The sequence below is a fragment of the Falco punctatus genome (assembly GCF_963210335.1).
Source record: "Falco punctatus genome assembly, chromosome: 20".
In the NCBI taxonomy this organism is placed as follows: domain Eukaryota; kingdom Metazoa; phylum Chordata; class Aves; order Falconiformes; family Falconidae; genus Falco; species Falco punctatus.
The window spans coordinates 3,365,443-3,387,283 of record NC_137600.1 but is presented as its reverse complement, the minus strand read 5'-3'; the positions used below and the strand labels follow the sequence as shown (position 1 = coordinate 3,387,283).

The 21,841-nt window shown below is 51.2% G+C and overlaps 2 protein-coding genes across 6 annotated transcripts in view; one reads left to right on the top strand and one right to left on the bottom strand.

Annotated features, from left to right (window-relative positions):
• Positions 1 to 6,920, top strand: part of SLC25A37 (solute carrier family 25 member 37) — a 13,325-nt gene extending 6,405 nt beyond the window's left edge. For 4 of the 5 annotated variants that reach the window (XM_080370424.1, XM_080370425.1, XM_080370426.1 and 1 more), the window contains 3 exons: positions 671 to 899; positions 2,319 to 2,375; positions 3,522 to 6,920. In XM_080370424.1, coding sequence (XP_080226550.1) covers positions 671 to 899; positions 2,319 to 2,375; positions 3,522 to 4,042 — 807 coding nt within the window. In that variant the 3' untranslated portion in view covers positions 4,043 to 6,920. Of the gene's footprint in view, positions 1 to 670; positions 900 to 2,298; positions 2,376 to 3,521 lie in introns of those variants that run through there. The other variant, XM_080370428.1, reaches the window with a different exon arrangement.
• The window catches only part of NKX3-1 (NK3 homeobox 1), a 22,808-nt gene continuing 5,341 nt past the window's right edge, over positions 4,375 to 21,841 (bottom strand). Inside the window, exon 2 of the mRNA XM_080370430.1 lies at positions 4,375 to 20,191. Within this exon, the coding sequence (XP_080226556.1) occupies positions 19,791 to 20,191 (401 nt within the window). The 3' untranslated portion in view covers positions 4,375 to 19,790. The remainder of the gene's footprint in view (positions 20,192 to 21,841) is intronic.

Sequence of the window (21,841 nt, the reverse complement as noted above, 5' to 3'; positions counted from 1 at the left end):
GGCAGGGAGTTTAATAAGGTGCTTTGGGTGCCAGGAGCTTAGCTGGCTTCAGCAACCTGGGGAAGAAAAGCCCATGGAGGGCTGGAACGAAGGTGCGGATGAAACCACCTGGCCGAGGCAGGGCCACCCTCTGGGTGGCTGCAGGAGGACGGGGTGGCCTTTGCCTCTCCGACGGGTCGGGGTGGGGGGTTGTTGTGGGTTGCCCCATTTTCTCAGCTTGCCCTTCTAGGAAACCTGTTCCCCCATGGGGCTCGCCGGGTGTCACGAGCAGCTGCAGGAGGAACAAGCTGGGGCAGAGCGCCGGCGGTGTTGTAAGCAAGGAGCAATTAAAAGACCTAACTGTATTTCTTCACCCCGTCTTTTGAACAACTGCGCTCGCTTAATTCCCTGTACTTTCCGTGCATAAACCAGAGCAGAGGTTACGCTTCCCTCCGCCGAGCGCTTGTCTGAGCACTGAGCACAAAACCTCGTAACGTTTTGGTGTTGCAATGGATTTAACCTTGCTGGTCAGGCAGGGACGCGTGGATGAGCAGTGCTGTGGCATGGGTGCGACCGGGGACTGAATTACTGACTCCACTAACGATCTTGGAAGACTTGTAGCTCTTCGACGTGTGCTTGTTGGGTGGAAGACTGGTAGCTGAGGTCTCTCCCTTGGTGTGCTTTGTTGCAGACGAGGATGCAGAGCTTGCAGCCGGACCCCAAAGCCCAGTACAGGAGCGTGTACGAAGCTCTGAAGAAGATTGTCCTTACAGAGGGTTTCTGGAGGCCTTTACGTGGGATTAATGTCACCATGCTGGGGGCTGGCCCTGCCCACGCCATGTACTTTGCCTGCTATGAGAAAATGAAAAAGTCTCTGAGTGATACTATCCAGCATGGAGGGAACAGCCACTTGGCCAATGGTATATTTTGCTTTTTGCACACACACAAAAAAAAAACCAACCCACCCACTTGCAGTTAACAGCATGTCCCTTGCTTCATTGCTTAGCTTGCCATCGTTCACCGTGCTCTGCTCCTGGAAGAACCTGCTGTAGGCACCGTAGATGCCTGTACGGGAGGATGCAGGATGCGACCATACCCTGGGTCTTGCAGGTCCTGGCACTCCCGGAGCAGTGGGGGGAGGCAAGTGTGGCACCTGCCTTCCAGCCGAGTGCTTGACACTAGCCACCGTGCTCCTCCAAAACCTGTCTTAGGGCTACTGATTGCTTGGTAGGTCCCTCTTGCAGTCAGCAGCAGAGAAACCCCTCCTGACCTGAAGCCTCTGATGGCTCTGCACGCCCCCCAAAGTCTTCATCCAACCTAGATTTCTGCACTGCTCTTTAATCTCAAATTATTCCAGCCCAGGTTATCAATACACTGGGTGAGAATTGTTCAGCTGCAGCCACAGGCATCATCTAAACCTCTCGAGATTTAAATACAGGTTGTTCCAGCTGTCTCCCTTGGAGCTCCAGCACGGCGAAGTGCGCTGCGTTCCCTGTGTGCTTGCATGCTTTGCTACAGATTTTGCTTCTACAGGGAAGGCTTGTGCTTTTCGGTCCAGCAGTGCGGCTGTGACAGCAGAGACCCTCTCACTGAGCAGCTGGGGTGCTACAAAAGGGGTTGGTCAGAAGACGTTTCTGCCTGGTCCTTGCCATGATGTGACAGTAGGAATCTGCCGTGGCAGTCACTTGGCTTGACTCACTTGACTTGACTCAACCAACTCAGTTAAGGGTATATAATATCTTCCTGGCTTGCTGCTTTTTGCTAGTAATATGCTTCCTATGCTTGCCTTTCAAGTAGCTACAGGCTTTGGTACCAGCGGGGAAACCGAAGCGCCGTGTTAATGAGAAATGACCGAAAGCCATTCAGGCAAGAGAGAATTTGCGATGGAAACCTACATCAAAGGAGAAGGTGTGGCTCCAGAGGCCCGTCCTAGAGCCAACTGCAGGATCGTTAAGGGCTGGCTGGATGTTTGCAGAATCCGTGCAATTAGTGTTTTAAAACTAGACTGAGTAAACGGATGAAAATGCCTAATTATGGATGCGCTGAGCCAGTCCTAAGCGCTGCTGGTTTCTCAGCCTGGCGCAGGCTGAGCGAAGCCGGTGGTGTCTTGCACAGGCAAAAGCTTGCGAGGTGGTGGAGGGAACAGCCGTGAGCACATCGCGGCTTCTGCCAAGCTGCCCTGGGTGGGTTTTTCCACACTGGGAATAGTGGTGTGTTGCTGGCTGCTTCCTTGGGCTCGCTGTGACGCACAGCTCCCCACGCAGTGGTACCCAGGTGCTCGGTGGCTTCTGAATCTTTTCTTATTTTTTTTTTTTGAAGGATGCTCTTGTGTCTTGCAGGGATAGCAGGGAGCGTGGCCACGCTGCTCCACGACGCAGTGATGAATCCTGCTGAAGGTAATGCCCTGCGCTGTTGGGGGAAGCGCTGCACCCCCTTAGCCCGGGGGGGCACTGGGGACCCTGCAGCATCTCAGCAGCTTAAGCCCTTTGCTTTAGTGACTCTGCCCAGTTTTTGGTGAGCTCAGGCTGTTGTAAAGGGTTAAATTCTGCCTGGTTGTTTTCCCTTGCTTGCCAAGGGGTTGCACAGCATCCGTGTGGTATATAGTGACTTTCCAGGAAAACTGGTGTCGCCTTTAGCACGAGGCTGTTGCTACTCTGCTAGTGTGTATTTACTGAAGTGGCTGCATCTTTTTTTGAAGCTGGGGGCTACCCAAACAAACCCGAGCTCGATCATGTTGCTAGACCAGTGCAGCAGCCGGTGGGACTGTTGTGTAGCCTTCCCGGGCAGGCAGAGACTGGCACGAAGAGGACTGATGAAGTGCAGCTAAAATGAAGACAATTAGCTGGACTGCCAGCTCTTCGGTGTTAATGCGTTGTGCTTCTGAGCTGGCCCCAAGTCAGGTTTTTCCCGAAGGAAAAAAAGTCTCCAGTGTTTCAAATCCTTTTAATCGTATCTCTGTTAAGTGAATTAAATTGGACTTTTAAAATCAGTGCAAGTTGTTCCACTTCAGGACTTGGGGTTGTAGGTGGGGTCTGTTACTTCCCAGGTGACCTCTGGTTGTTGAATCCCCTTTCTGCCCTTGTCCTCTTGGAACGTCAGTGTTTCAGCGCGACGGGATGCCTCCGAGGGTCCTTGTCGGTCTGTCTTAATGCCTTTCTAGCTAGAGCTAAAGATTCCTTAATTAAGCTGGAGGAGCGCGTTGGCCCCTGGAAGTGGAGGGCTGTTGAAGTGGGGCTGAGCTCTGACCCGCCTCCTTCGCTTGTTGAGTTTTTGGGGGGCACTGGGGGGGCTGGGGGAAGCGGAGGATGGACGCAGCCTGGGGATAAGGGGCTCGTGGCTACAGAAATGCCCGGCGTCTGCCGCAGCCGTGCGGGTTTGGAAGGGGGGAGGTCAGGGCTGGGTGGTTGGGACTGGGAGCAGGGCGTTGTGATGACCGGGAGAGATGTGCCTCAGCTAATTCTGTGTTTCCCTGTGTCTGTCCCCCCCCCCCCCCCGGTGCTGCCTGCCCTGCCCTCGCCCCCTGCGACCACCGCCTGGACCAGTGGTGAAGCAGCGGATGCAGATGTTCAACTCCCCCTACAAGTCCGTCCTGGCGTGCGTGAGGACAGTGCAGAAGGTGGAGGGGTTCGGTGCCTTCTACCGCAGCTACACCACCCAGCTCACCATGAACGTCCCCTTCCAGGCCATCCACTTCATCACCTACGAATTCATGCAGGAGCAGATCAACCCGCGCAGGGAGTATAACCCTCGCTCCCACATCGTCTCCGGGGCTGTGGCGGGGGCGGTGGCTGCCGCTGCCACCACTCCTCTGGATGTCTGCAAGACCTTGCTCAACACCCAGGAGAACATGGCCTTGAGCTCTGTGAACATCAGCGGGCATCTCTCGGGCATGGTGAACGCCTTCAAGACTGTCTATCAGCTGGGGGGCGTTTCGGGGTATTTCAGGGGGGTGCAGGCACGTGTCATTTACCAGATGCCTTCGACGGCCATCGCCTGGTCGGTGTATGAATTCTTCAAGTACTTTCTCACCAAGCACAAGCTGGAAAAAAGAACCTCCTTGTGAAGGACTGCCCGCGTGTGAGCGCCAGCCCCCGTGTCCCCCCGCCCTGTGTCCCCACCTGCCAGCCCTGGGTCTCCGCTAGGGAACACGCCAGCTTTCTGGTGGAGTCACAGCTGACCTCCACTTCTCCCTCCCCAGGGGTTAAAGTGGTCCTCGGCCACCTGTTCCCCCTCCTCGCTTAAACCATAAGATAGTTTATAAAGACTTACAATAATATATATATTTAATAACTTTATTTTGGAGAAGTGAATCTGCTAACTGATATTTTTCTCTGAATAAGTTTGAAGACGTAGTTTACTCCTCACCAGGCAGCTTAGGTTATATAGCCTAGGCTGTTTGGTTTTTTGTTTTGTTTTTTTTTTTTTATGGCAAAGAAGCAAAATATCCTGTCACAGAACTTTTTATATAAATATAAAATAGATGGATAATGTTTATCCTTTATTTTTCTATGTAGGCATTTGGATTGTTTTTTAAAAATACTATTACAGCTAGATGCTAAGCTGTTTAAAAAGGGCAAAATTCTTCCACCCTGTGTAAGGAGGACACAAAAGCATTTATTTTTATAGCCAGATTGGCTTTAATGATACAGCATTTAGCCTCCGAACGGTGGCCAGGATTCTCATGTGGGTGTCAGAGGTACTTGGTGGCCCTTTGAGACTTGCTGGGATGGAGGGGAGAAGGAACGGGAGCTGCAGGGCACCCAGGAGGGGCACCCCAAAGTACCTGGTTACTTTGCAAGAGAGGGGGAAACTAACAATTTCATTTTTTACAAGGAGACTCTTAAAAAAAAAATAGATTGTAAAGAATAGTGTGTGGGGGGGGTTTGCAAACAATTTTTTTTAAAGGTACATTTTTATGGTGTGTGATCGCTGAACAGCCTTCATCCTCCCTTAATTTATTCATACTTGTTTCTCACAAAGGCCCTGATCCCACCACCGTGCGCATCTCTCCAGCTGGTGGGGTCGAAGTGGGGTGCACGGAGTCACTCAGAGTCGCAAGGGTCTCATCCTGGCAGCACCAGACCAGCAGCAGGCAGCGACAGCCTTGGGCAAGGCTTACCTGCAGAGGGAAAGCCACCTCCCAGCCCGTGTTTGACAATAAGCTGCTGCTCATCAAGAGAGGGGAGGAAAAAAAAAAAACCCAACTAACCTAGAGAGGCTCCTAAAAAATTTGGCATCGCTGCTGTGGGATGCTGAGCTCCGTGGTGGCCAGCAAAGCTGTGCCTGCTGGGGCAGGGTGACAGCCTTGCTCCGTGCCCTGCTCCTTGGAAATGGCTCTTCCATACCAAACCCCCCATCCTTTAGCCTGTGACTTGGGTTCTCAGTGGCCCCTGAGGGATTTTTAGGAGCCTGGATGCGTCAATACAAGTTACAGGACACAAAGTGGCACGTTTCCATCCTCCCTGGGAACTTGCCCTGCCAGCAGCGGCTGATGCCTCGAGCTGATGCCGTCGCCTTACCGCTGTGCACGGTGCAGCTTGTGGAGATGTGGCTTCAGCCAGATTTTGGGCTGGCACGTGTCGCTGGAGGGGTCCTGTCAGCCAGGTGCCCTGTATGGGATGACACTAAGCAGAGCTAATCCTTTTGCTCCGTTCTTTGGAGGAGGTAAATCAAAGAGCACCTCTGGGTGGTGTTTGCATGTGCCTTGTGTAAATTAACCTTGTACCACTGGTAATGGTGAAATGGAGCTTCTTGATGCCTTTTTGTCACTTAAACTGAATGAATCACTGTGTCAAATGCACCCTGTGTCTTAAAAGTGTGGAAATTGGAAGCTTGGGGCTGCTGGTCTCAGTGGTGCAGCTGGAGAAAGTCCCCGGGGCTGGAGGTCTCGGAGCCATCCGTTAGCCTTGGATACCTTTTTTTTTTTTTTTTTTTTTCTATTGACTTGAGCAACTGGAGGAGTCACTAACAGGTACCAGAACTGCACATAATATTTCCATCAGAGATGGGCATAAAAACTCTTAGAGGAAAATTTTGGGTCACTTTTAATATTCAAAGAGGCAAACTGTAGCATAACGTGGAAGGCGACGGCTTTCGGTGTGACTTCAGTAGTGAGGAGTCATAGCGAGACGTCCCCAGGGCATCATCCTCTTCCTCTGGCTGCTTAGCTTTAATGTTTCTGACTTCACCCTGGCTGTTCTGGGAGAGCTTCATCTCCCATTTGGAGTAACCTGTGAGTAGCTGGGAGATGAAGGCTGGACTTGCCCAGGGACGGAGCCTGTGGAGTGACTGGGAGGGCGGTCGCGGCTTTGGCCGGCTGAGCATCCTCCTTGGAGGGGGGAGCTGGCACCCATCCCGTTCGGGCTGCTAGCCAGAGCGTGCCCCGGAGCCTCCTGAGTGCTGAGCACAAATATCAGCCAGGTTTTCTCGGGAGCTTGCTCTGCCCCGAGCGGGTGAGGAGCACTTGCAGGTTTTTAGAGCTCTTGACGGATCGCCCCGGCTATCCGATAAAACCAGACTTCCCATTCTGCAGCTGGGAGCGTGCCTGGCTGCTCTCATAATTGCAGAGGTCTCTGGGATGTTTAATTAAAATGTTTCCTGCTGTACGTAATGCTGGATCCCCAGGTGAAAGCCCCTTCACCAAAGCCCTCCTCATCTCTGCTAGGTTTGCATTGGGAAGTTTTGCTGCGAGTGTGATGTTTTATTTTAACCTGGGATGTGAAACATGTACTGCTGCTTTGTCTGCAACGAACGCACATATTATTTAAAGGGGGAGGATGAATAACTTTGTCCGCAGTTCTTAATTTTTATTTTATTTTGCCTGCCTTGGAGTTTAATGTGTTTCCTTAAATGTATATTTAACAATGCAGGAGTTCGTTTGTGAAATGCTGCTACAGTTGTATCACTGGAGCTCAAGGAAATAAAATATTCTGATTTTTGTCCTTTTAGGCCCATGCTTGTGCCTTTCCTCAGCTGGGGGCTGTGCGGGAGGGTGTCATGGGCTCGGGCTGATCTCTGGAGGAGTGGTGCCTTCTAGTGTTCCCCGAACACTTGGCAGGCTCAGCACCTGGCAGCAGCACCTTGCCAGCCAAGCTGGATAAAGCCCTTTGTCATCACGCTGGAGGAAGAAAAACACCCCTGGGAGGGGTTGCACAGCCTGGCAGGAGCTGACATCTGTACCGTGGGCTTGTTGCTCCTCTAGGAGCCGCTGAAGGATTTTAAAACATTGCCCTCTCGGCCAGAAGTTGGCTTCTGAGATTTGCAAAGCAAACCTGCTGCCTGCGGCTTGCTCAGCAGCAAAGCAAATGCCCAAATTGCAATTTCTGTCTCCCCCCCGGAAGAAAGCGCATGGGGTGAAAGCCCTGGGGAGCTGCTCATCTGCTGAGATTTCAATATTTGCTGCATAACTTGAAGAGGAAAAACTACCCCAGAGGATATCAAGCTGCTTTAGATCTTGCTTTCCCCTTAAAGAAAAAGGAGAAGGTGGTGGTGCAATTTCGGCGCAGGGCTGAGCAGCGTCAGGTTCATCTGAGCTTACTGAGCTGTCCCCAGGGCTTGGCTGCGGTGGGCTCTAAGGGGGCAACCCCCCCCCCCAAAAAAAAAAAAAAAAACAAACCCAAGTCTTAACTAAAATGTTCCAATTATAAAATCTCTGGTGTGGAGTGACTGTTTCAGCTCCGGCTGGAAAATGTTTCTGGCCCCGAGGTGGCTCCAGGTGGGGATTTGGGTTTCCAGCTTCGTGCCCGATGGAGGTGGCTTTGCTGGTGAGGATGCCAAATCAACCGTGCTGTTGCCATTGTGGCCACGGGGGTGGGCGCTCAGGGGGTCTGTAAGCAGAGGGGCATCACTGCGGGGTGGGTGAGGGGTGTCCTGGGGTGAGGGGTGCCCCAGCAGCCTGCTTGGTACCACGGGCTTTGCCAAGGCTTGGCCACCTGGATAAGCAGAGGGAATTCCTGAATTCCTTGCCTCTTTGGGGCCAGAAATTGTTAGGGGGTTTTGGGTCAAAGTTGGGTCTTTTTGGTCTATCCAAAGTCCACCAAACCTTATTTCTAAATTACAGAACCACAGGCTGGTGAGGTGGGAAGGGCTCTCTGCAGACCACCCAGCCCCCTGGTCACACAGGCTCTCCTCAAGTGGGCAACACAGAGCTGCGTCCAGCGGGGGTGGAATGTCTCCAGAGAAGGAGACCCCACCGCCTCTCTGGGCAGCCCCCTCCCCTGCTGGGTCACCTTCACAGCAAAGAAATTTTTTCTCATCTTCGTATATGAATATTTGGGCACCACTGAAAAGAGCGTGGCCCCATCCTCTTGATGCTGACCCTTAAGATATTTGTAGACATTGATGAGAGCCCCTCTCAGTTTTCTCCAGGCTGAACAGTCCCAGCTCTTCCAGCCTTTCCTCATCAGGGAGATGCTCCAGCCCCTCATCATCTTCGTAGCCTCTGCCAGACCCTCCCCAGTAGCTCCTTGTCTTGAACTGGGGAGCCCAGCACTGGACACAGCACTCCAGACGTGGCCCCACCAGGGCAGGGTAGAGGGGGAGCATCACCTCCTTTGACTCTTTCCAACATTGTCATGAGGATCTGAAGTTCTTGCAGGCCCTTTTCCTCCTTTTCACCTCTAATAAACCTGGCAGAACCCCATGGTCCTTGTCCCAAATCCAGCATGAAAACCAGGTTGTCTAAAAATCACATTTCAGCTTACCAAGCGCTGTGCATCTCTGATTTTAAAAGAAGAGCCTGCAACTCCTTGGAGTAAATCTCCAGCCTTAAAAATCTGGAGCTGGGGCTGGAGGATTATTTTGGGAGCAGCCTTGCGTAGTTTTAACAAGGGGATCAAGTGTAACTTGCTTCCCGTCAGTTTTGTTCAGAATAGATGCTGATCCCAAGGGCACGCGCTTTCCAGTGATACAGGAGGTGCTGATTTCAGGGTGCAGCAGTTAAGGGATGCACCTAAAATCCTAAAGGTGAGCTTCTGTTGGGATGCAGCCAGCCAGCAGTTCTACCCCAGCCCTTCCTGGGCTGGCAAAGGGCAGCTCAGCTGGGAATAATGAGAACAATTATTATTTATAGATAATAGGGTTTAGCAGCAAACATCTGGGGAGTCAGGGCTGGCTGCAAAGGGAAGCAGCAACAAGATGCTGCTCTCCTTGGTCCACCCCAAAGGTAAATAAGGACTTTCCTTTTCTTGCCTCTTCTGTCTTTTCTCTTTTCCTTGCTTTATTTTTACTATCAGTGAAAAATCAAGAAGGTGCAACCGATGGGCTGGAAAGCAGGCTGCCTCGCCCAGTTGATGAGCTTAACAGACAAGATCGAGCGATAACATGCTATTTATGCTCAGCAAGCTGCTTTTGACAGCTTTCTATCTCTGTTTGCACTGCAGAGTAAATATTTACACCACCACCCCCCCCTTCCACCTCTGTAGTAAACTTGTGTATTGTCCTGAAAGGTGAGGTGTGTTGGCAGGCTTCATGCTTGCCTCTTAAATACTAATTACTGGTTTTGTACGAAGGCTGGTGAGGACCCCTACAGCTCTCTTTATCGGGGTCACCCTTCAGCTGCATCTTATTCCCAGTAATTCCCCAAGAAGTGGGAAACGCCCCTGATTTGTGCCTGCACAGGGGGAAATTCCTGTGCTCGGCTGATGTGTCATCACAAGGGACATGAATTACGCAATTAAACTTGTAGCTAAATGGCTGGCGATGCCAGCTCCTGTCCATCTGTGTCTTCCTCATTAGGCTCAGGGGCAGTAAGGGATTTTTACACCTGAATTACTCAAGGCTCTGAATTAAGTCTACTGAAATAAAGGGGAAAAACACCCAGGAAAATGAAAAACCTACAAAAAGAGGCTCTGCGCCCTCGCAAGATGCCCTGGGAGAAGCTCTCCTCGCCTGCCCGCTGCAGCTCTTTGGCCCCAGCATCCCCGAGGAATTCAGGCTGCTCCCCCTCCCCTTACCCGTGAGTAATTGAAACTTTTCTTATGTTTTCTTTGGTTTTAGTTTGCTAAAAGTTGTCCGACTCCGCTAAAGGCTTATTTTGTGCTGTGTCCTACTGGTGCCGTAACCAGATAGAAGATGTGGCTGGTTATGGAGGGGAACACGGAGATGTTGTATGTTGGGAAAGCGCGGGGTGGCTGCAGAGTGGGGAGCACCCGGGCTGAGCCCTGGTTTTCCCAGGAGAAAAAAGCTGCGGTCGGGAGAAGGGGATGATTTTTCCCTGGATGGAGCGGCTGGCTGAGATTACCAGCAAGGCTGAAGGACGTCTGCAAAACATCATGTCGAGGGTTATCTCTTTTCCCTCCTTTCTGCTTTAAACCTCTGGCATCTGCCTGGCTTGTTGATGGCCGTTCGGTGGAAATGGAGAAGTTTTGAGCCGATCAGGATGGGACACATCCGAGGGGCACGTGGGTACCGAGAGCGGAGCAAGCAAAGCCCAAGGGCATCACCCTGGCTCCTGGGTCACCTCCAAACTTTCAGGATGGAGGAGGAATGAGCCACTGGAGGTGTCACCCATGGGCATGTGGCACTTGCCAAGAGCCGTGACACCAACGTGCCCGTCTCCCTCCGGGCTGGGTGGCATTTTGCCCTGGGAACGCATCTGATTTTCTAATTGACACTAATGGCTTCTTTGGAACCAGTACAGATTATTGTGTAAATATCTTTTGAGGGTATTTTTTAATGCGTCTTATTTATCTGGTAGACTGTAGCAACTCCTTAAACTTGCAGGACTTCCTGCAGTGAAAATCTATAGAGTGGTGGGTGGTTGCTTTGCTGTGCTCAGCACCTATATGGAGGTCTTGGGTTGGGACCAACGAATAAATTCCCTGCTACCGTATGGTCCATCGTTTAGAAATTTCCCAGTTGGTGTTTTTCCTAGGGGTCTGTCAGTAAGCAAGATGAGCAGAAAAAAATTAAATAGTAAACTGTAATATCTCAGAGCTTGTGGGGGTGAAAGGAGAAACGGCAACCAGGGCTTTGCTGGAGGGTGGGAGGTGCACCCTGAGCATCAGTCGTGAGTACGGCGGGATGTCAGGGGACAAATGCTCCCTGGGACATGTGGATGGCGATGGCCACGTCCCCAGGACCGTGTCTGGGGATGTCATCCAGGGGGACCTTCTGGCAGAGAAGTTGGGGACAGCGGTGGGTGCAAGGGTCCCGTGGGACCGGGTGCTCCCCCCTGTGCCACCAAAGCTCCGGCATTTGGACTTTTAAGTCATTTGATTAATCCAGGATCTAGGCTGTATTTGTTCACCGCGTATGATCATTATTTTTGTTTCTCTTCAAATATTGTTTCTGCTTTAAAGGGTAATGAACATAAAGACAAATATCTCACTTTTTCCCTCTTGAAATTTCATTAAGCTGCGTGTTTACCTTGGGTGACAAGATGCAGCCCATGGAGTGAAAGGTTTTCCGGCCACACCTTAACCTGCTATCTTATTCTGCCACAATTGTCCACAAAGAGAATAAAACCACTTGTATTTATCCACAAGATTTAATTCCTTTTAAAAGACAAGGGTTCCGTTTGTAGAACAGGCAAGTGTTTTCCGCCGGGCTCTGCAGGTGTAAATCTGTCATGGAGCATTGCAGCAGGGCCAAGCCCTGGGGAGGAGGGGAACGTAATTCCAGCCCCAAATATTGCCAGTTTTGGGTCATGAGCCTTTTGCTTTTGGGTCGAAGCTGGTCCCTACCCCCACTATGCAGTATTTATCCCAGCGCAGCATCCTCACCTTCGCTTCCCGCCTGCTTTGCTGCCAGCACAGAGGCACTGATAGGAGCAGTTTTGGGGGGAGGAGGAGGAGGAGGAGGAAGGAAACCAGGCTTTCCCCCGGTTTTCTTTTTCCACCTGCTATCATTTGCACAGCAAAGTCTGCTTGTTATTGCCCGGAGGAAACAGGACCTTCCAAAAACTGCTCCGAGATGCACGTCTGCAACAGCCAGCACAGCTCAGGAGCAACCACTGATGGGTTGAACCCTCCAAGTACATTTACCACCTTCATTTAAAATTTTCTATTATTTTATTTGCTTTAAAGCTTTGTCCCTTACAATGTTTTTAGCAAGCGGGATGAGAAGCGTGCGGTGATCGGTGCCTCCAGGGCTGCTTTGCAAAGGAGATGAGCGGTCTCCTGGTGAAAGAGAGTGGTAGATAAATATTGCAGTAATTCCTCCTCTCACCAGTGCAAACAGAGGATGAGGAGGGTTTGATGTGCCACTGACATGTAGAGAAAAGCTGCCTGGCAGGGAGGGGTGAAATATTGGTCATTTGCTAAATAACCCCCCCGAGGTTGCTGGGGCTGGGAATGGGGGGACCTGGGGGAAAGGTGCAGAGAGCAAAGGGTGCCCTTCTCTCTTGGTGGCTGCAAAAATCTGGGTGAGAATGGAGTAGGTCTTGGTGCCACAAATAAAATCAGTCCCTTGGCCCCTCTTCAGAAGCCTGTGAGCTCCAGACCCTGGGTTAGATGCTGTCCTGGTGCTTGGCTTGCTGCCTGGTGCCCAGGCATGGGGCTGCCTCCTGTTGAGTCGGCTCTAGCAAAGCTCCCCAGGAGCGGCTTCTGGATTTTTGCCCTAAAATTCTCCACTTTCCTATCAGCGTGGAAAAATCCCAATGTTTCCATGCTGACATGGACAAGGCTGTGGCTTTGGGGTGCAGTGCTGGGTCTGGGTAGTTTTGCTGCTGGCTTTAGTGGCGACCATCACCGTCTCCTCGAGGCTGGGGGGCTGGCTCCTGATCAGAGGTGGGAAATCCTTCTGGATTCGGCACCTCTTCATGCTCACATCATCAAACACATCACATTTCTGGGGAGCAGGGAACTGAGCCCCCCCGGCGGTTTTATATGGAAGCTTGGGGCTTCCTGGGGAGCTGCTGCAGGAGCAGTGCAGGATCGGTGCCAACTCGCAGGTTATCTCCGCTCCCTCTCGTTTTAAAGGGCTGACAGATAAAACCTGCCATGGAGAAGTACAGTTCCAGGGGGAAGAGCTGATGCAGGTAGCTACTTGCTGGGGAGCAACATGGGTATCCAGACTAAACCAGTGGTATTTGGGGAAAACTCTCTTTCATCACGGCAACTTGCCAGGAAGCTGAGCAATCTGCATCGCCCTGCCTCGTACGTGACTATACCTAGCAGCAAACACATCCCATAGACACTGGCAGGATTCCCGGCCGGCGCAGCGCTCGGAGTCTAGAAAAAGGATTAATATTATCTGGCTAGTATAAAGGGAGCCCACGCTCTACTTCATTCAGACCCAGCTTGGGGGCGGGGGGAACATCTGGATGTGTTTGAGGGGAACATCTGGTATTTGCTGCAACCCCTGGGCTGCTCGGTCCTTTGACAGCCCCGTGCCGGGGAGGGAGCTTCGCCCCGGCCGAGCAGCGCAGCCGTTGGGATGATGTTTGCAAAGCATTTAGCCATCCTTCTGCGGAGGAAGTTACTCTGGGTGTTACTCCGTCCTGTGTAAATCTTGCAAATCTCCACCCGAGAAGCCCGGGTGCTGCCAGCCCCCATGAGAAAGTGGCTCCAAATGAATAATTGCTTCGTTAGAGCTCGGCCAGTGCGTTTTCCCAGTGAACTCAGCCACGGATTCTCAGGGGAGCGGCGAGGAGCCCTGGGTGCCCCCACCCAAGCTCTGTTTGCAGAGAGACTTGTGCTAATAATCCCTCGGCTTTCCGGCGCGAGCGGGACCCCGTTGTGCTGCCTGGGCTGGGAAATTCACCAGCCGGTGGAAAAATACCACGGGAGGCTTTGCCGAAGAGCTGATATCCCAGCTTTTATCCCTTCCCGGTAACTCCTGGGGATGGGGTCCCTTTCTCCTCTGCGCTGTCGCTGCTGCGAGCCCCGGTCCAGCCTCGCCAGGCTCAGGTGGTGCAAACAGCCACTGAGGATGTAAAATCAAACGATGCTGGAAACTCGATCTCAAAAGCTGGGAATGTCTCGGGCTGGGCAGCCGGGGCTCGATGGGGATGTGCAGGGCCGAGGGGACACTGGCCTTGCTCCAAGGTTATGCCACCTCCAGCCTGCAAGAAACCTGCTTTTCTGGAAATCCGGTTGCCACAGAAGGATCTGGATGGAAAGAAGAGCTGGGGAGACCATGCAGGGCTGATATCTCTTGGAAACCCAAACCCTCGTGCTGGAAAAAGCCTGAAGTGCAAACGGAATTGGGCAAAACAAACGGCTACAGTGCTGTGAGCATCCTCCCCCACTGACTCTGCAGAGATCCCCTCCCCCAGCTCCGGCACTATCCAGTGGGAATGTCATGCCACGGTGGGAGCCTCCCTTATGTCCTTGCTCTCCCTGCCAGCTCTCCGAGCAGAGGGCCAGGCGTCTCCCCTGAGCCCAGATGCTGCAGCTCCCTGCTGTGATTTCCGCGCCCCTCCCCCATCCCTGGGGGGTCCATGGCAAGGCTGTGTCACAGGTGACACATGTGGTGCCCCTCTTACCCCCCCCCCCCTTTCCTCTTTGGGGCTGGGGGATAAGCAACAACCCCGAGTCCGTCTGCTCAGACACCCCGTACCCGACCCCAAAAGCCTTTTTCTTTGCCCGTTTCCTTTTTTCTTCCAAGACAGGAGCGTTTCAGCACAAAATCCACCCATGCATGCTTCGTGCCGAGCTCCTTTTCCTGTAAAAATACTTGTCTTATCTCTTGACTTTCCCTTCTGTAAGCGGGCTGCCATAAATTTCCGCGGGCAGACGGCTTTGGAAGCACTTCCAGGGCTATTCGTTGTGGATTTCTCTCTGCCTTTGGCTGTTCTTAATAAATGGTGCCCAGACCATAACAGAAGAAAGAGGAGGAATGCACCTCGGATTTTTGTGAGAGGCAGCAAAGGAGTTTCCCATGGGAATGCCAATCTGCAAAGCTGCGTTTTGCCACATCTCCAAAGTACTTTTTTTTCTTTTTTCTTTTTTTTTTTTTTTCTCTCCCCCCCCTTTCCTTTTCCTTCTCTGTTGGCTCTCCATCACGGTGAAAGCCTGCCTTGATGATTGCACCACTCGGCTTCTCCTGTGCTTCCCTGATCCTGCTCTGGCGTTGCTGCTGCTGGGATGGCTCAAGGCTGGAGAAAGCACCAGGTCTTCCTCCGTTTTGGGTCCAGCACCTCGAAATGGGCTGTGGGACTCCCTGCTTTGTGACGGCCTTGCCGCAGGGGCTCTAGCTGGGTTACAGAGAGACGAAGTATTTTTATGGATGACAAGAGCATCCACAACAAGAATAATAAATATTGAAAATCCTCAAGGGTTTTAAGAGCTCTAAATCCCTCTGCTTTACGGCTTAGCTTGCCTCTCTCCTTGGGAAGCAGCCGCGCATCCTAGTGCTCTTTGCTGAAAAGTTTCTGTGCCTCACTCCAAAGCACCTTTGTAATAACTGGTTCCAAAACTGGTACCGAAACTCAGGGGAACACTGGTCTGAGGCAGCTTGGCACTTTGGGCATCCTCGCATCTTTCTATCCCCTATTTAGTTTCTTGTAGTGAGCTTGTTCCCACTGCTCTGGTTTGCAAATGTTGTGTAGGTCAAGTTGAAGATTTTTCTTGGCTCCGGTCCTGCCAGTCCTTGCCAAGTATGTGGTTTATTGCATGCAAATGTTAGTCAACAGTCACATTATCCAAAGGCAGCCTTTTTTCTTTTTTCTTTTTTCTTTTTTTTTTTCTTTTTTATTCTCTAGCTTTAAATAAATGATTTGGCACAAACAAGTGTAAATGTTATGTCAGCATTAGACACTGTTTAATCTTGATGGATATGTTAGCGGCAGAGCGTGACACTAATTGACAGACATTAAATGATGCTTTCTGTTTCTAGTTGCGTACAAACAGGAGTTCTGCTTCATTAAGGCTGATTAAAACTCCACTCTCCATAGTTAGGGTGGTGTGGTTTGTTTTTTTTTTTCCCCCTGTATTAATCAAAGGGGTATTTATCACTGGGAAAGCCTGCCGTGTCGTTTCCCTTGTTGTGATTAATGCTTTAACACTCTCGGATGATTTGGTTATCCAAATGGTACAGCCCTTTTATTTGTCCTCGTTCTTTGTGTTTGGGGAAATAAAAAAAAAAAAAAAAAGGAAAACCCCACTGGAAGTCTATCTTCCGACCATAAAGAAACTACTTGGGGGTTGCAGAGAAAAGGGTTGGGAAGGAGGAGAGGGGGGGCTGGGGTTAGTCAGCCAAGATGTTTCTCCGCAGCAGACGTTGGGAAGGGGCTGGAGATGCTGCCTGCATCCCTGCCTGCATCCCTGCCTCCAGCCAGCACTGGGGTCAGACCAGAACCTGCTTTGACAGGTGCCCCCGCTGCAAAAAAGCTGCGCTGTGCCCGTGTCACTGCGAACTTTGGCGAGCGACAACTTTGTGCTCTGGGTTAGGACCAAGGCAGAAGCTGGGAGCAGGACCAGGCTGCTGGCAGGATGAGTGCAGGGGGAGGAGGTGTGATTTCCAGCCCTGGCTGCAGGGACTGCTGCTTGTCACTGCCCGTGATGAACGGTCACCCACGGACGGGAGCTGTTGTTCCCTTCCACCACGCCGCTGGGTGAAGGCAGCAGAGCCTGGAGAGCCGCGGCTGCCTGAGGATTTAGCTGCTGAGGATCCAGCACCAGCTTCCTGAGGCAATAGGAGCTCCCCCGAGATCTCATTTTGCCATCTTGATGCCTGCTTTGGTTTGTTTTTTGTTTTTTGGGTTTTTTTTGTTGTTGTTGTTGTTTCTTTTTTAAAGCATCTAGAACACAAACCGAAGCTGGGAGTGATGGCAGCTATTGCCGCCCGCTTTCTGTTTGGGAAAAGCTGCCGCTGCCAACAGCAGAGGGGAGGGAGTGTGTGCACGGGCAGGCTGGGACCCAAGGTCAGTCCCTCTCCACCTCTGTACGAGGGAGAAACATTCACACCGGGGTGAATCCTCCTTCCTATGGCCCTACGGAGCCCCACGCTGCTCCTGATCGCGCTGGTGTGGTTGCAGGACCGTCTGCAGGGGCAGACGTAAAAGCTGTGCTTGTGGTGCAAAACTCTGGAGGCCACTGGGATGGCGCTTAAATCAGGGGATTACGGGAAATTTGGGGGTGATAAAGTGTTTCAGTATATAAGCTCTTACTTTTGGGACATAGTCACCTTGGGACAGTCAGTGGGATTAGAGGTTACTCAGTCGTACTCTGTGCCTGGCTGGATGGGTGATGGAGCGGCATTTGGTGCTGAGCACCTAGAAATCGCGATGGGTGATGATTTACCACCTGCCAAACGGTGTGAGCTAGGGCTCGTGGCAGCTCATTGCACAAAACCTCGCTTGAGTGCAGCATCTGCAGGTGCTGGTGGTGTGAGCAGCTGGTGCTGGTGGCACAGCCCCGGTCATTTCGTGGCAGGAACAGGGATTAAAAGAAAATCCAAACCCAGGGCAAAAAACCCACAGAGGCAGCTTGTTTTTAATAAAGACTCTGCACTCTTTATTCCAAAGGCCAATGCACATCAGGTAAAATAGTATATATATAAAAAAAAATGTACAAAAATAGCAACTATTTGCACTGAACTTGCTTTAAACCAGCAAAGTTAAGTATAAGCAGTTGGGTGTTGAAGCAACAAGAATGATATTTTACTGGTTGTAAACCATTAGCAGGGAAGAAAATCAGTAGCTATGACATGAACATTTTCCCAAAGAAACGTCCAAGAAGTTCAGCTCATATCTAATTTTCCCCACCCACACGCCCATCCCTGCCGCTCTTCCACTGCCTGTGCAAAGGATGCGCTGTGATCCCTGCTGAGGGGCAGCTCCAGGATGGTCAGAGCTGCTAATTCGGTGAGTTTAGTGCTGATTCAGCATCTCTGCATTGATTTAAGGAGCATCCCGAGGGTCCGGGTGTGGGTGAGCCCACGGGATTGCAGCTGGACCTCCTCCCCCTGCAGATGCAATCGGGAGGGATGTGTGCCCGGCGGGGGCTTGGCTTTGAGGCCATAAGGGCTTTTTTTGTTGCTGTTTTTGGGTTTTTTTTTTTCAGTTGTTCCAAGCAGCGGATAAGCAAAGCGTGCAGCGGATAAGGAGCGGGAGTGAGTTTGCAACACATTGCAACAGAGCAGGGGGGATGGCCTCGGCTGAGCAGGGGGGATGGCCTCGGCTGAGCACCGCCGCGAGGGAATGGGCCGGGGGATACACAGCATCTGGGAGCAGGAGCTGGAAGAAAAATGTTATCTCAAGATATTAGGGGTTACTTTCAGACAATCGGAAAGCAACTGGTCATCCTCCCAGCTTTGATAGCAAGAGCAAATGAGTATCTACTACAAAGGGCTTCAGCCTGCACCTTCTCTCCCCATCCTCCCTTCCCCAACATTGTAACACCCCCCTTGCGGACCTCCAGCGACTTCTCTCTTCTATTCTGGGAGCTTGCAAGACCTGGATCTACCAGGCAAAAAGATCAGTTTCCAAATAATCTTGTCAAGAAGGACAGATTTAAGCAGTTTCTATATGTTATTTAATTGTCTGTATTTCCCTGCTGCAGGGCGGGAGTTGGACCACTGTGATTTTTAATTCTTTTTCGGAAAGAGCAGGCACCATGGGAATGCTTCTTGAGGTTCACAGGGAAGAAACCTCCCTGTATTTTTGTTTCAGAAGATTCAGTTTGTTCCAGCAGAGCTATGCTAGCTGAAAAAAAGCAGTTAATGTGTTTCCTCTCTTGGAAATCTCATTTATTTCTAGATTTTTGTCCCATGGACTGAGTGGCATCTAAAGTTTTAGGTACGATTAGTTAAAAGAAAAATAAATCTTTGCTACTCTGCTAGTGCAAATAGCAGTCTCACTAAAAAATCACTTATAAAGACACCATCCTCTTGATGCCTCGGGGCTGGGAATTGGGCTGATTTCACCTAAAACCAGGGAGTTTGGTGCTTCGGGAGCTGCCGGGAGCGCTGAACTCTTGGAGCTGTTGCTGTTGAAAAGAGCTTATATGGGAATGTTCAAACAGCGTCTACACCCGGATATGCAAAACTCATCTGTCATTGCGCTATTGTCCGTGTTCCCGAGGTTTTCTGGTTTGGCTTCTCGGGGCTGGCGAGGCGCTGGCAGCGGCGGTTGGCATCTGGGCTGCGAAGGCAGAGGGACGGGTTTGGGTGGGGGTAACTGGCACGGCTCCGTCCCGGCAAGCCCGGTCCCCAGCTGCAGCTCTGTGGCCAGCTGGCACTTCGGGTTATCAAAAAGGTTTGTCAGAAAAAGGATTAATTCTCCCCCCAAAACACGTGCATTGCCCTGGGTGGAGGCTGCGGTGCTGCCTGACAGCACGCAGAAATCTTGGGGGGGCTCTAAGTTCCCTCCGGGACCACTAGCAGCTATGGTAGCAATGGCAGAAATGCACTTTTAAAAATTTTTTGGGGGTATTTTTTTCTTTGTTAACCCTGGGTTTTAGATCATAGAACAGCTGGTGGCCCAGGTAGCCGAGCTGGGGCTGTATCAGCACCAGCCCAGGATCGGTGCTTTGCTTTCTGCCCGCTTGATCGCAGCAAGGGGCAAAGGCTTTGGGGGGTGCAGGAGATTTAGGAGGGGCAAAGAGGGGTGATCGCTGTCTCCAGGGCTGGACCATCCCTTTCTGCCCCTCCAAGAACCTGTAATATTTTACAGCTGCACATTGAACCCCGAGTGGTGTTGTCAGGCATGCTGAATTATATACTTTTAAAATCTTGGGCTTTTGGGGGTCTTTTTTTTGGCTTTTTTTTTTTAACTGTTAGCAGCAAGAGAGGCTTGCGATGCTGATCATTCCTGCGCATGGGGTCTCACTCTCCTAGAATTAGTGCTAGAAAGAGTGATGGAGTATTAAAAAATAAAAAAATGAAGAGAAAAGCATGTTTTCTACCTAAAAAAAAAAAAAAAGCGGTTACCACCAGGAGGGACTCCAGCCGTTCACGTAGTAGAGGCAAGGCAGGTACTGCCAGCCACCCTGCAGCGCGAGCAGGGATGCTCCGGGCAGCGCGGCCGCTTTCTGCCCTGCCAGCCGCGTGTCCAGTTTGCTGCTTTCCGAGCCGATTTGTTTCCTTTTGGTTTTATACCTCCTGTTCTGGAACCAGATTTTCACCTGGGTCTCGGTGAGCTGCAGGTTTTTGGCCAGGTGGGCTCGCTCGGGGGCCGACAGGTATTTTTGGTGGCTGAATTTGCGTTCCAGTTCGATGACTTGGGTGTGGGAGAACGCTGCCCGTGAGCGCCTGGGCTGCCGGGGGGGGCACGGGGCGATGGGCAGGGGCTGCAGCGGGGGGGCACAGTCTGACAGGTACGTGGCATCTGCAGGAGGAAAGAGCTGAGAATTACCCACTTGGAAATTGCCCGAATCTTTTGCTTTTTCCCTTCCAGAGAGCAAGATACTCGTATTATCTTGGAAATATTTTCAATTATTGGTGTGAACACTCTCTTAAAGTCATATAAGGGAGTTTTTTCTTCCTAATCACACTTTCTTAACTCTATAAGCATGCGTTCAGTACAAATGTACTCTTAAGGAACTAAAATAAGACTAGGAAATAAAATAAATAATATAGAAAGGGATATTTTGCAAAGCTGGTGGAGGTCTGCCTAAAACCCCAAGGGGCTGTTGTTGTGAACAGCGTGGCATCAACAGCTCTGGAGATTTTTTTTTTTTTTTTTTTTTTATTGCAGGATTCATGCTATTAGGCACTTCTTGTGCCTATGGGAAAATCCTGATCCCCAAACAAAACAAGTTGCTGTCCTCAAGCTACAGAGGGTAGCTCTGAGACAGGAGATCAGCACGGCTTAAAGCAGCCTGCAGTTAGAAAGCGCTGAAAATAAATCCCTCCCTTTTCTCTTGGCAATGCCAAGAAATTTTGGGGCAGATTTTTAAACCTTCAGGCCTGGCTTGACATGTATAACTGCAGAGCTGGCCTTGGATCACAGCTCCGTGGTGTTTGCCTCCAACTTATTTCTTGTGGCACCGATGGGTCACCTGAGCCGCTACTCAGAAGGGTGCTGGGCTCCCTGGGACGTGTCCCCTAGAGCTGTTACAACTTTTTGAGTCCATTTATTTATGCGGTTAGTTCTTTTTTGTGTATTGCCCAGCCTGGGATGGAAATAAGCTGTTGGTTTGGTGTCGTCGTCGTTCCCCCCCCCCCCCATCAACCCCTTTCCCGCTTTAGTAATTTCTTTAGTATATTTTCTTAACATGTAAACATGATGCTCAAGATAGAAACAACCGGCTTAATTCCCAGCTTGTGTAAATCATGGTTGTCCCACTGAAATCCCTGGAGCTGTGCTGATGTATGCTGCCGCTTTCTGGGAGATTTGCTACAGCTTTTAATGATATTTTTTTTTTTTTGTAATAATCAGCCTGGTGGCTGTTTCTGAACTTGCTTTTATGTAGAAACTTCTTTTAATAGACTTGAAATGTAAAGCCAAAATTCCCCTGGCAAGGGCTGCCTTAGCTAGCAAGGCTCAGTCGCTAGAGGATTTGAAATTGCTTTTTTGGCTGTTGCAGCTCAGCCCAGGGCTGCTGGGGCAAGGAAGGGCCAAGCTCCCTCCCACAGCCCTGGCCATGCTCGTGATGCTACAACACGAGAGACACCGGTCACCAAAATTTGCTTCTGAGCGTGATTTTCGGTGTGTGGCTTCTGCAGCGCGACGTGACCGCCCACAATGAATTTTGCAATTGCGTGCTAGAAAGGGATGCGGCAGCAAGAGGCGTGGGATCGTTATCCATAAACCCCACGATGTGCAGTGGTACAGGCAGGAGCACATCCTCGAATCGGGGCTGGGCATGCGGGAAAGCTGAGCCCTGCTGCAAACGGCACAAATTCAACACGAGGGCTTTCAAAATATCCCCGGACCGGAGGCACCGAGGAGCTCGGTGGCATCGCCGCTCTGATGGCTGTGGGAAGGATGGGCATGGGCTGCCCCTCTGAGCTGGCAGCCAGTACCCCAGGGTGC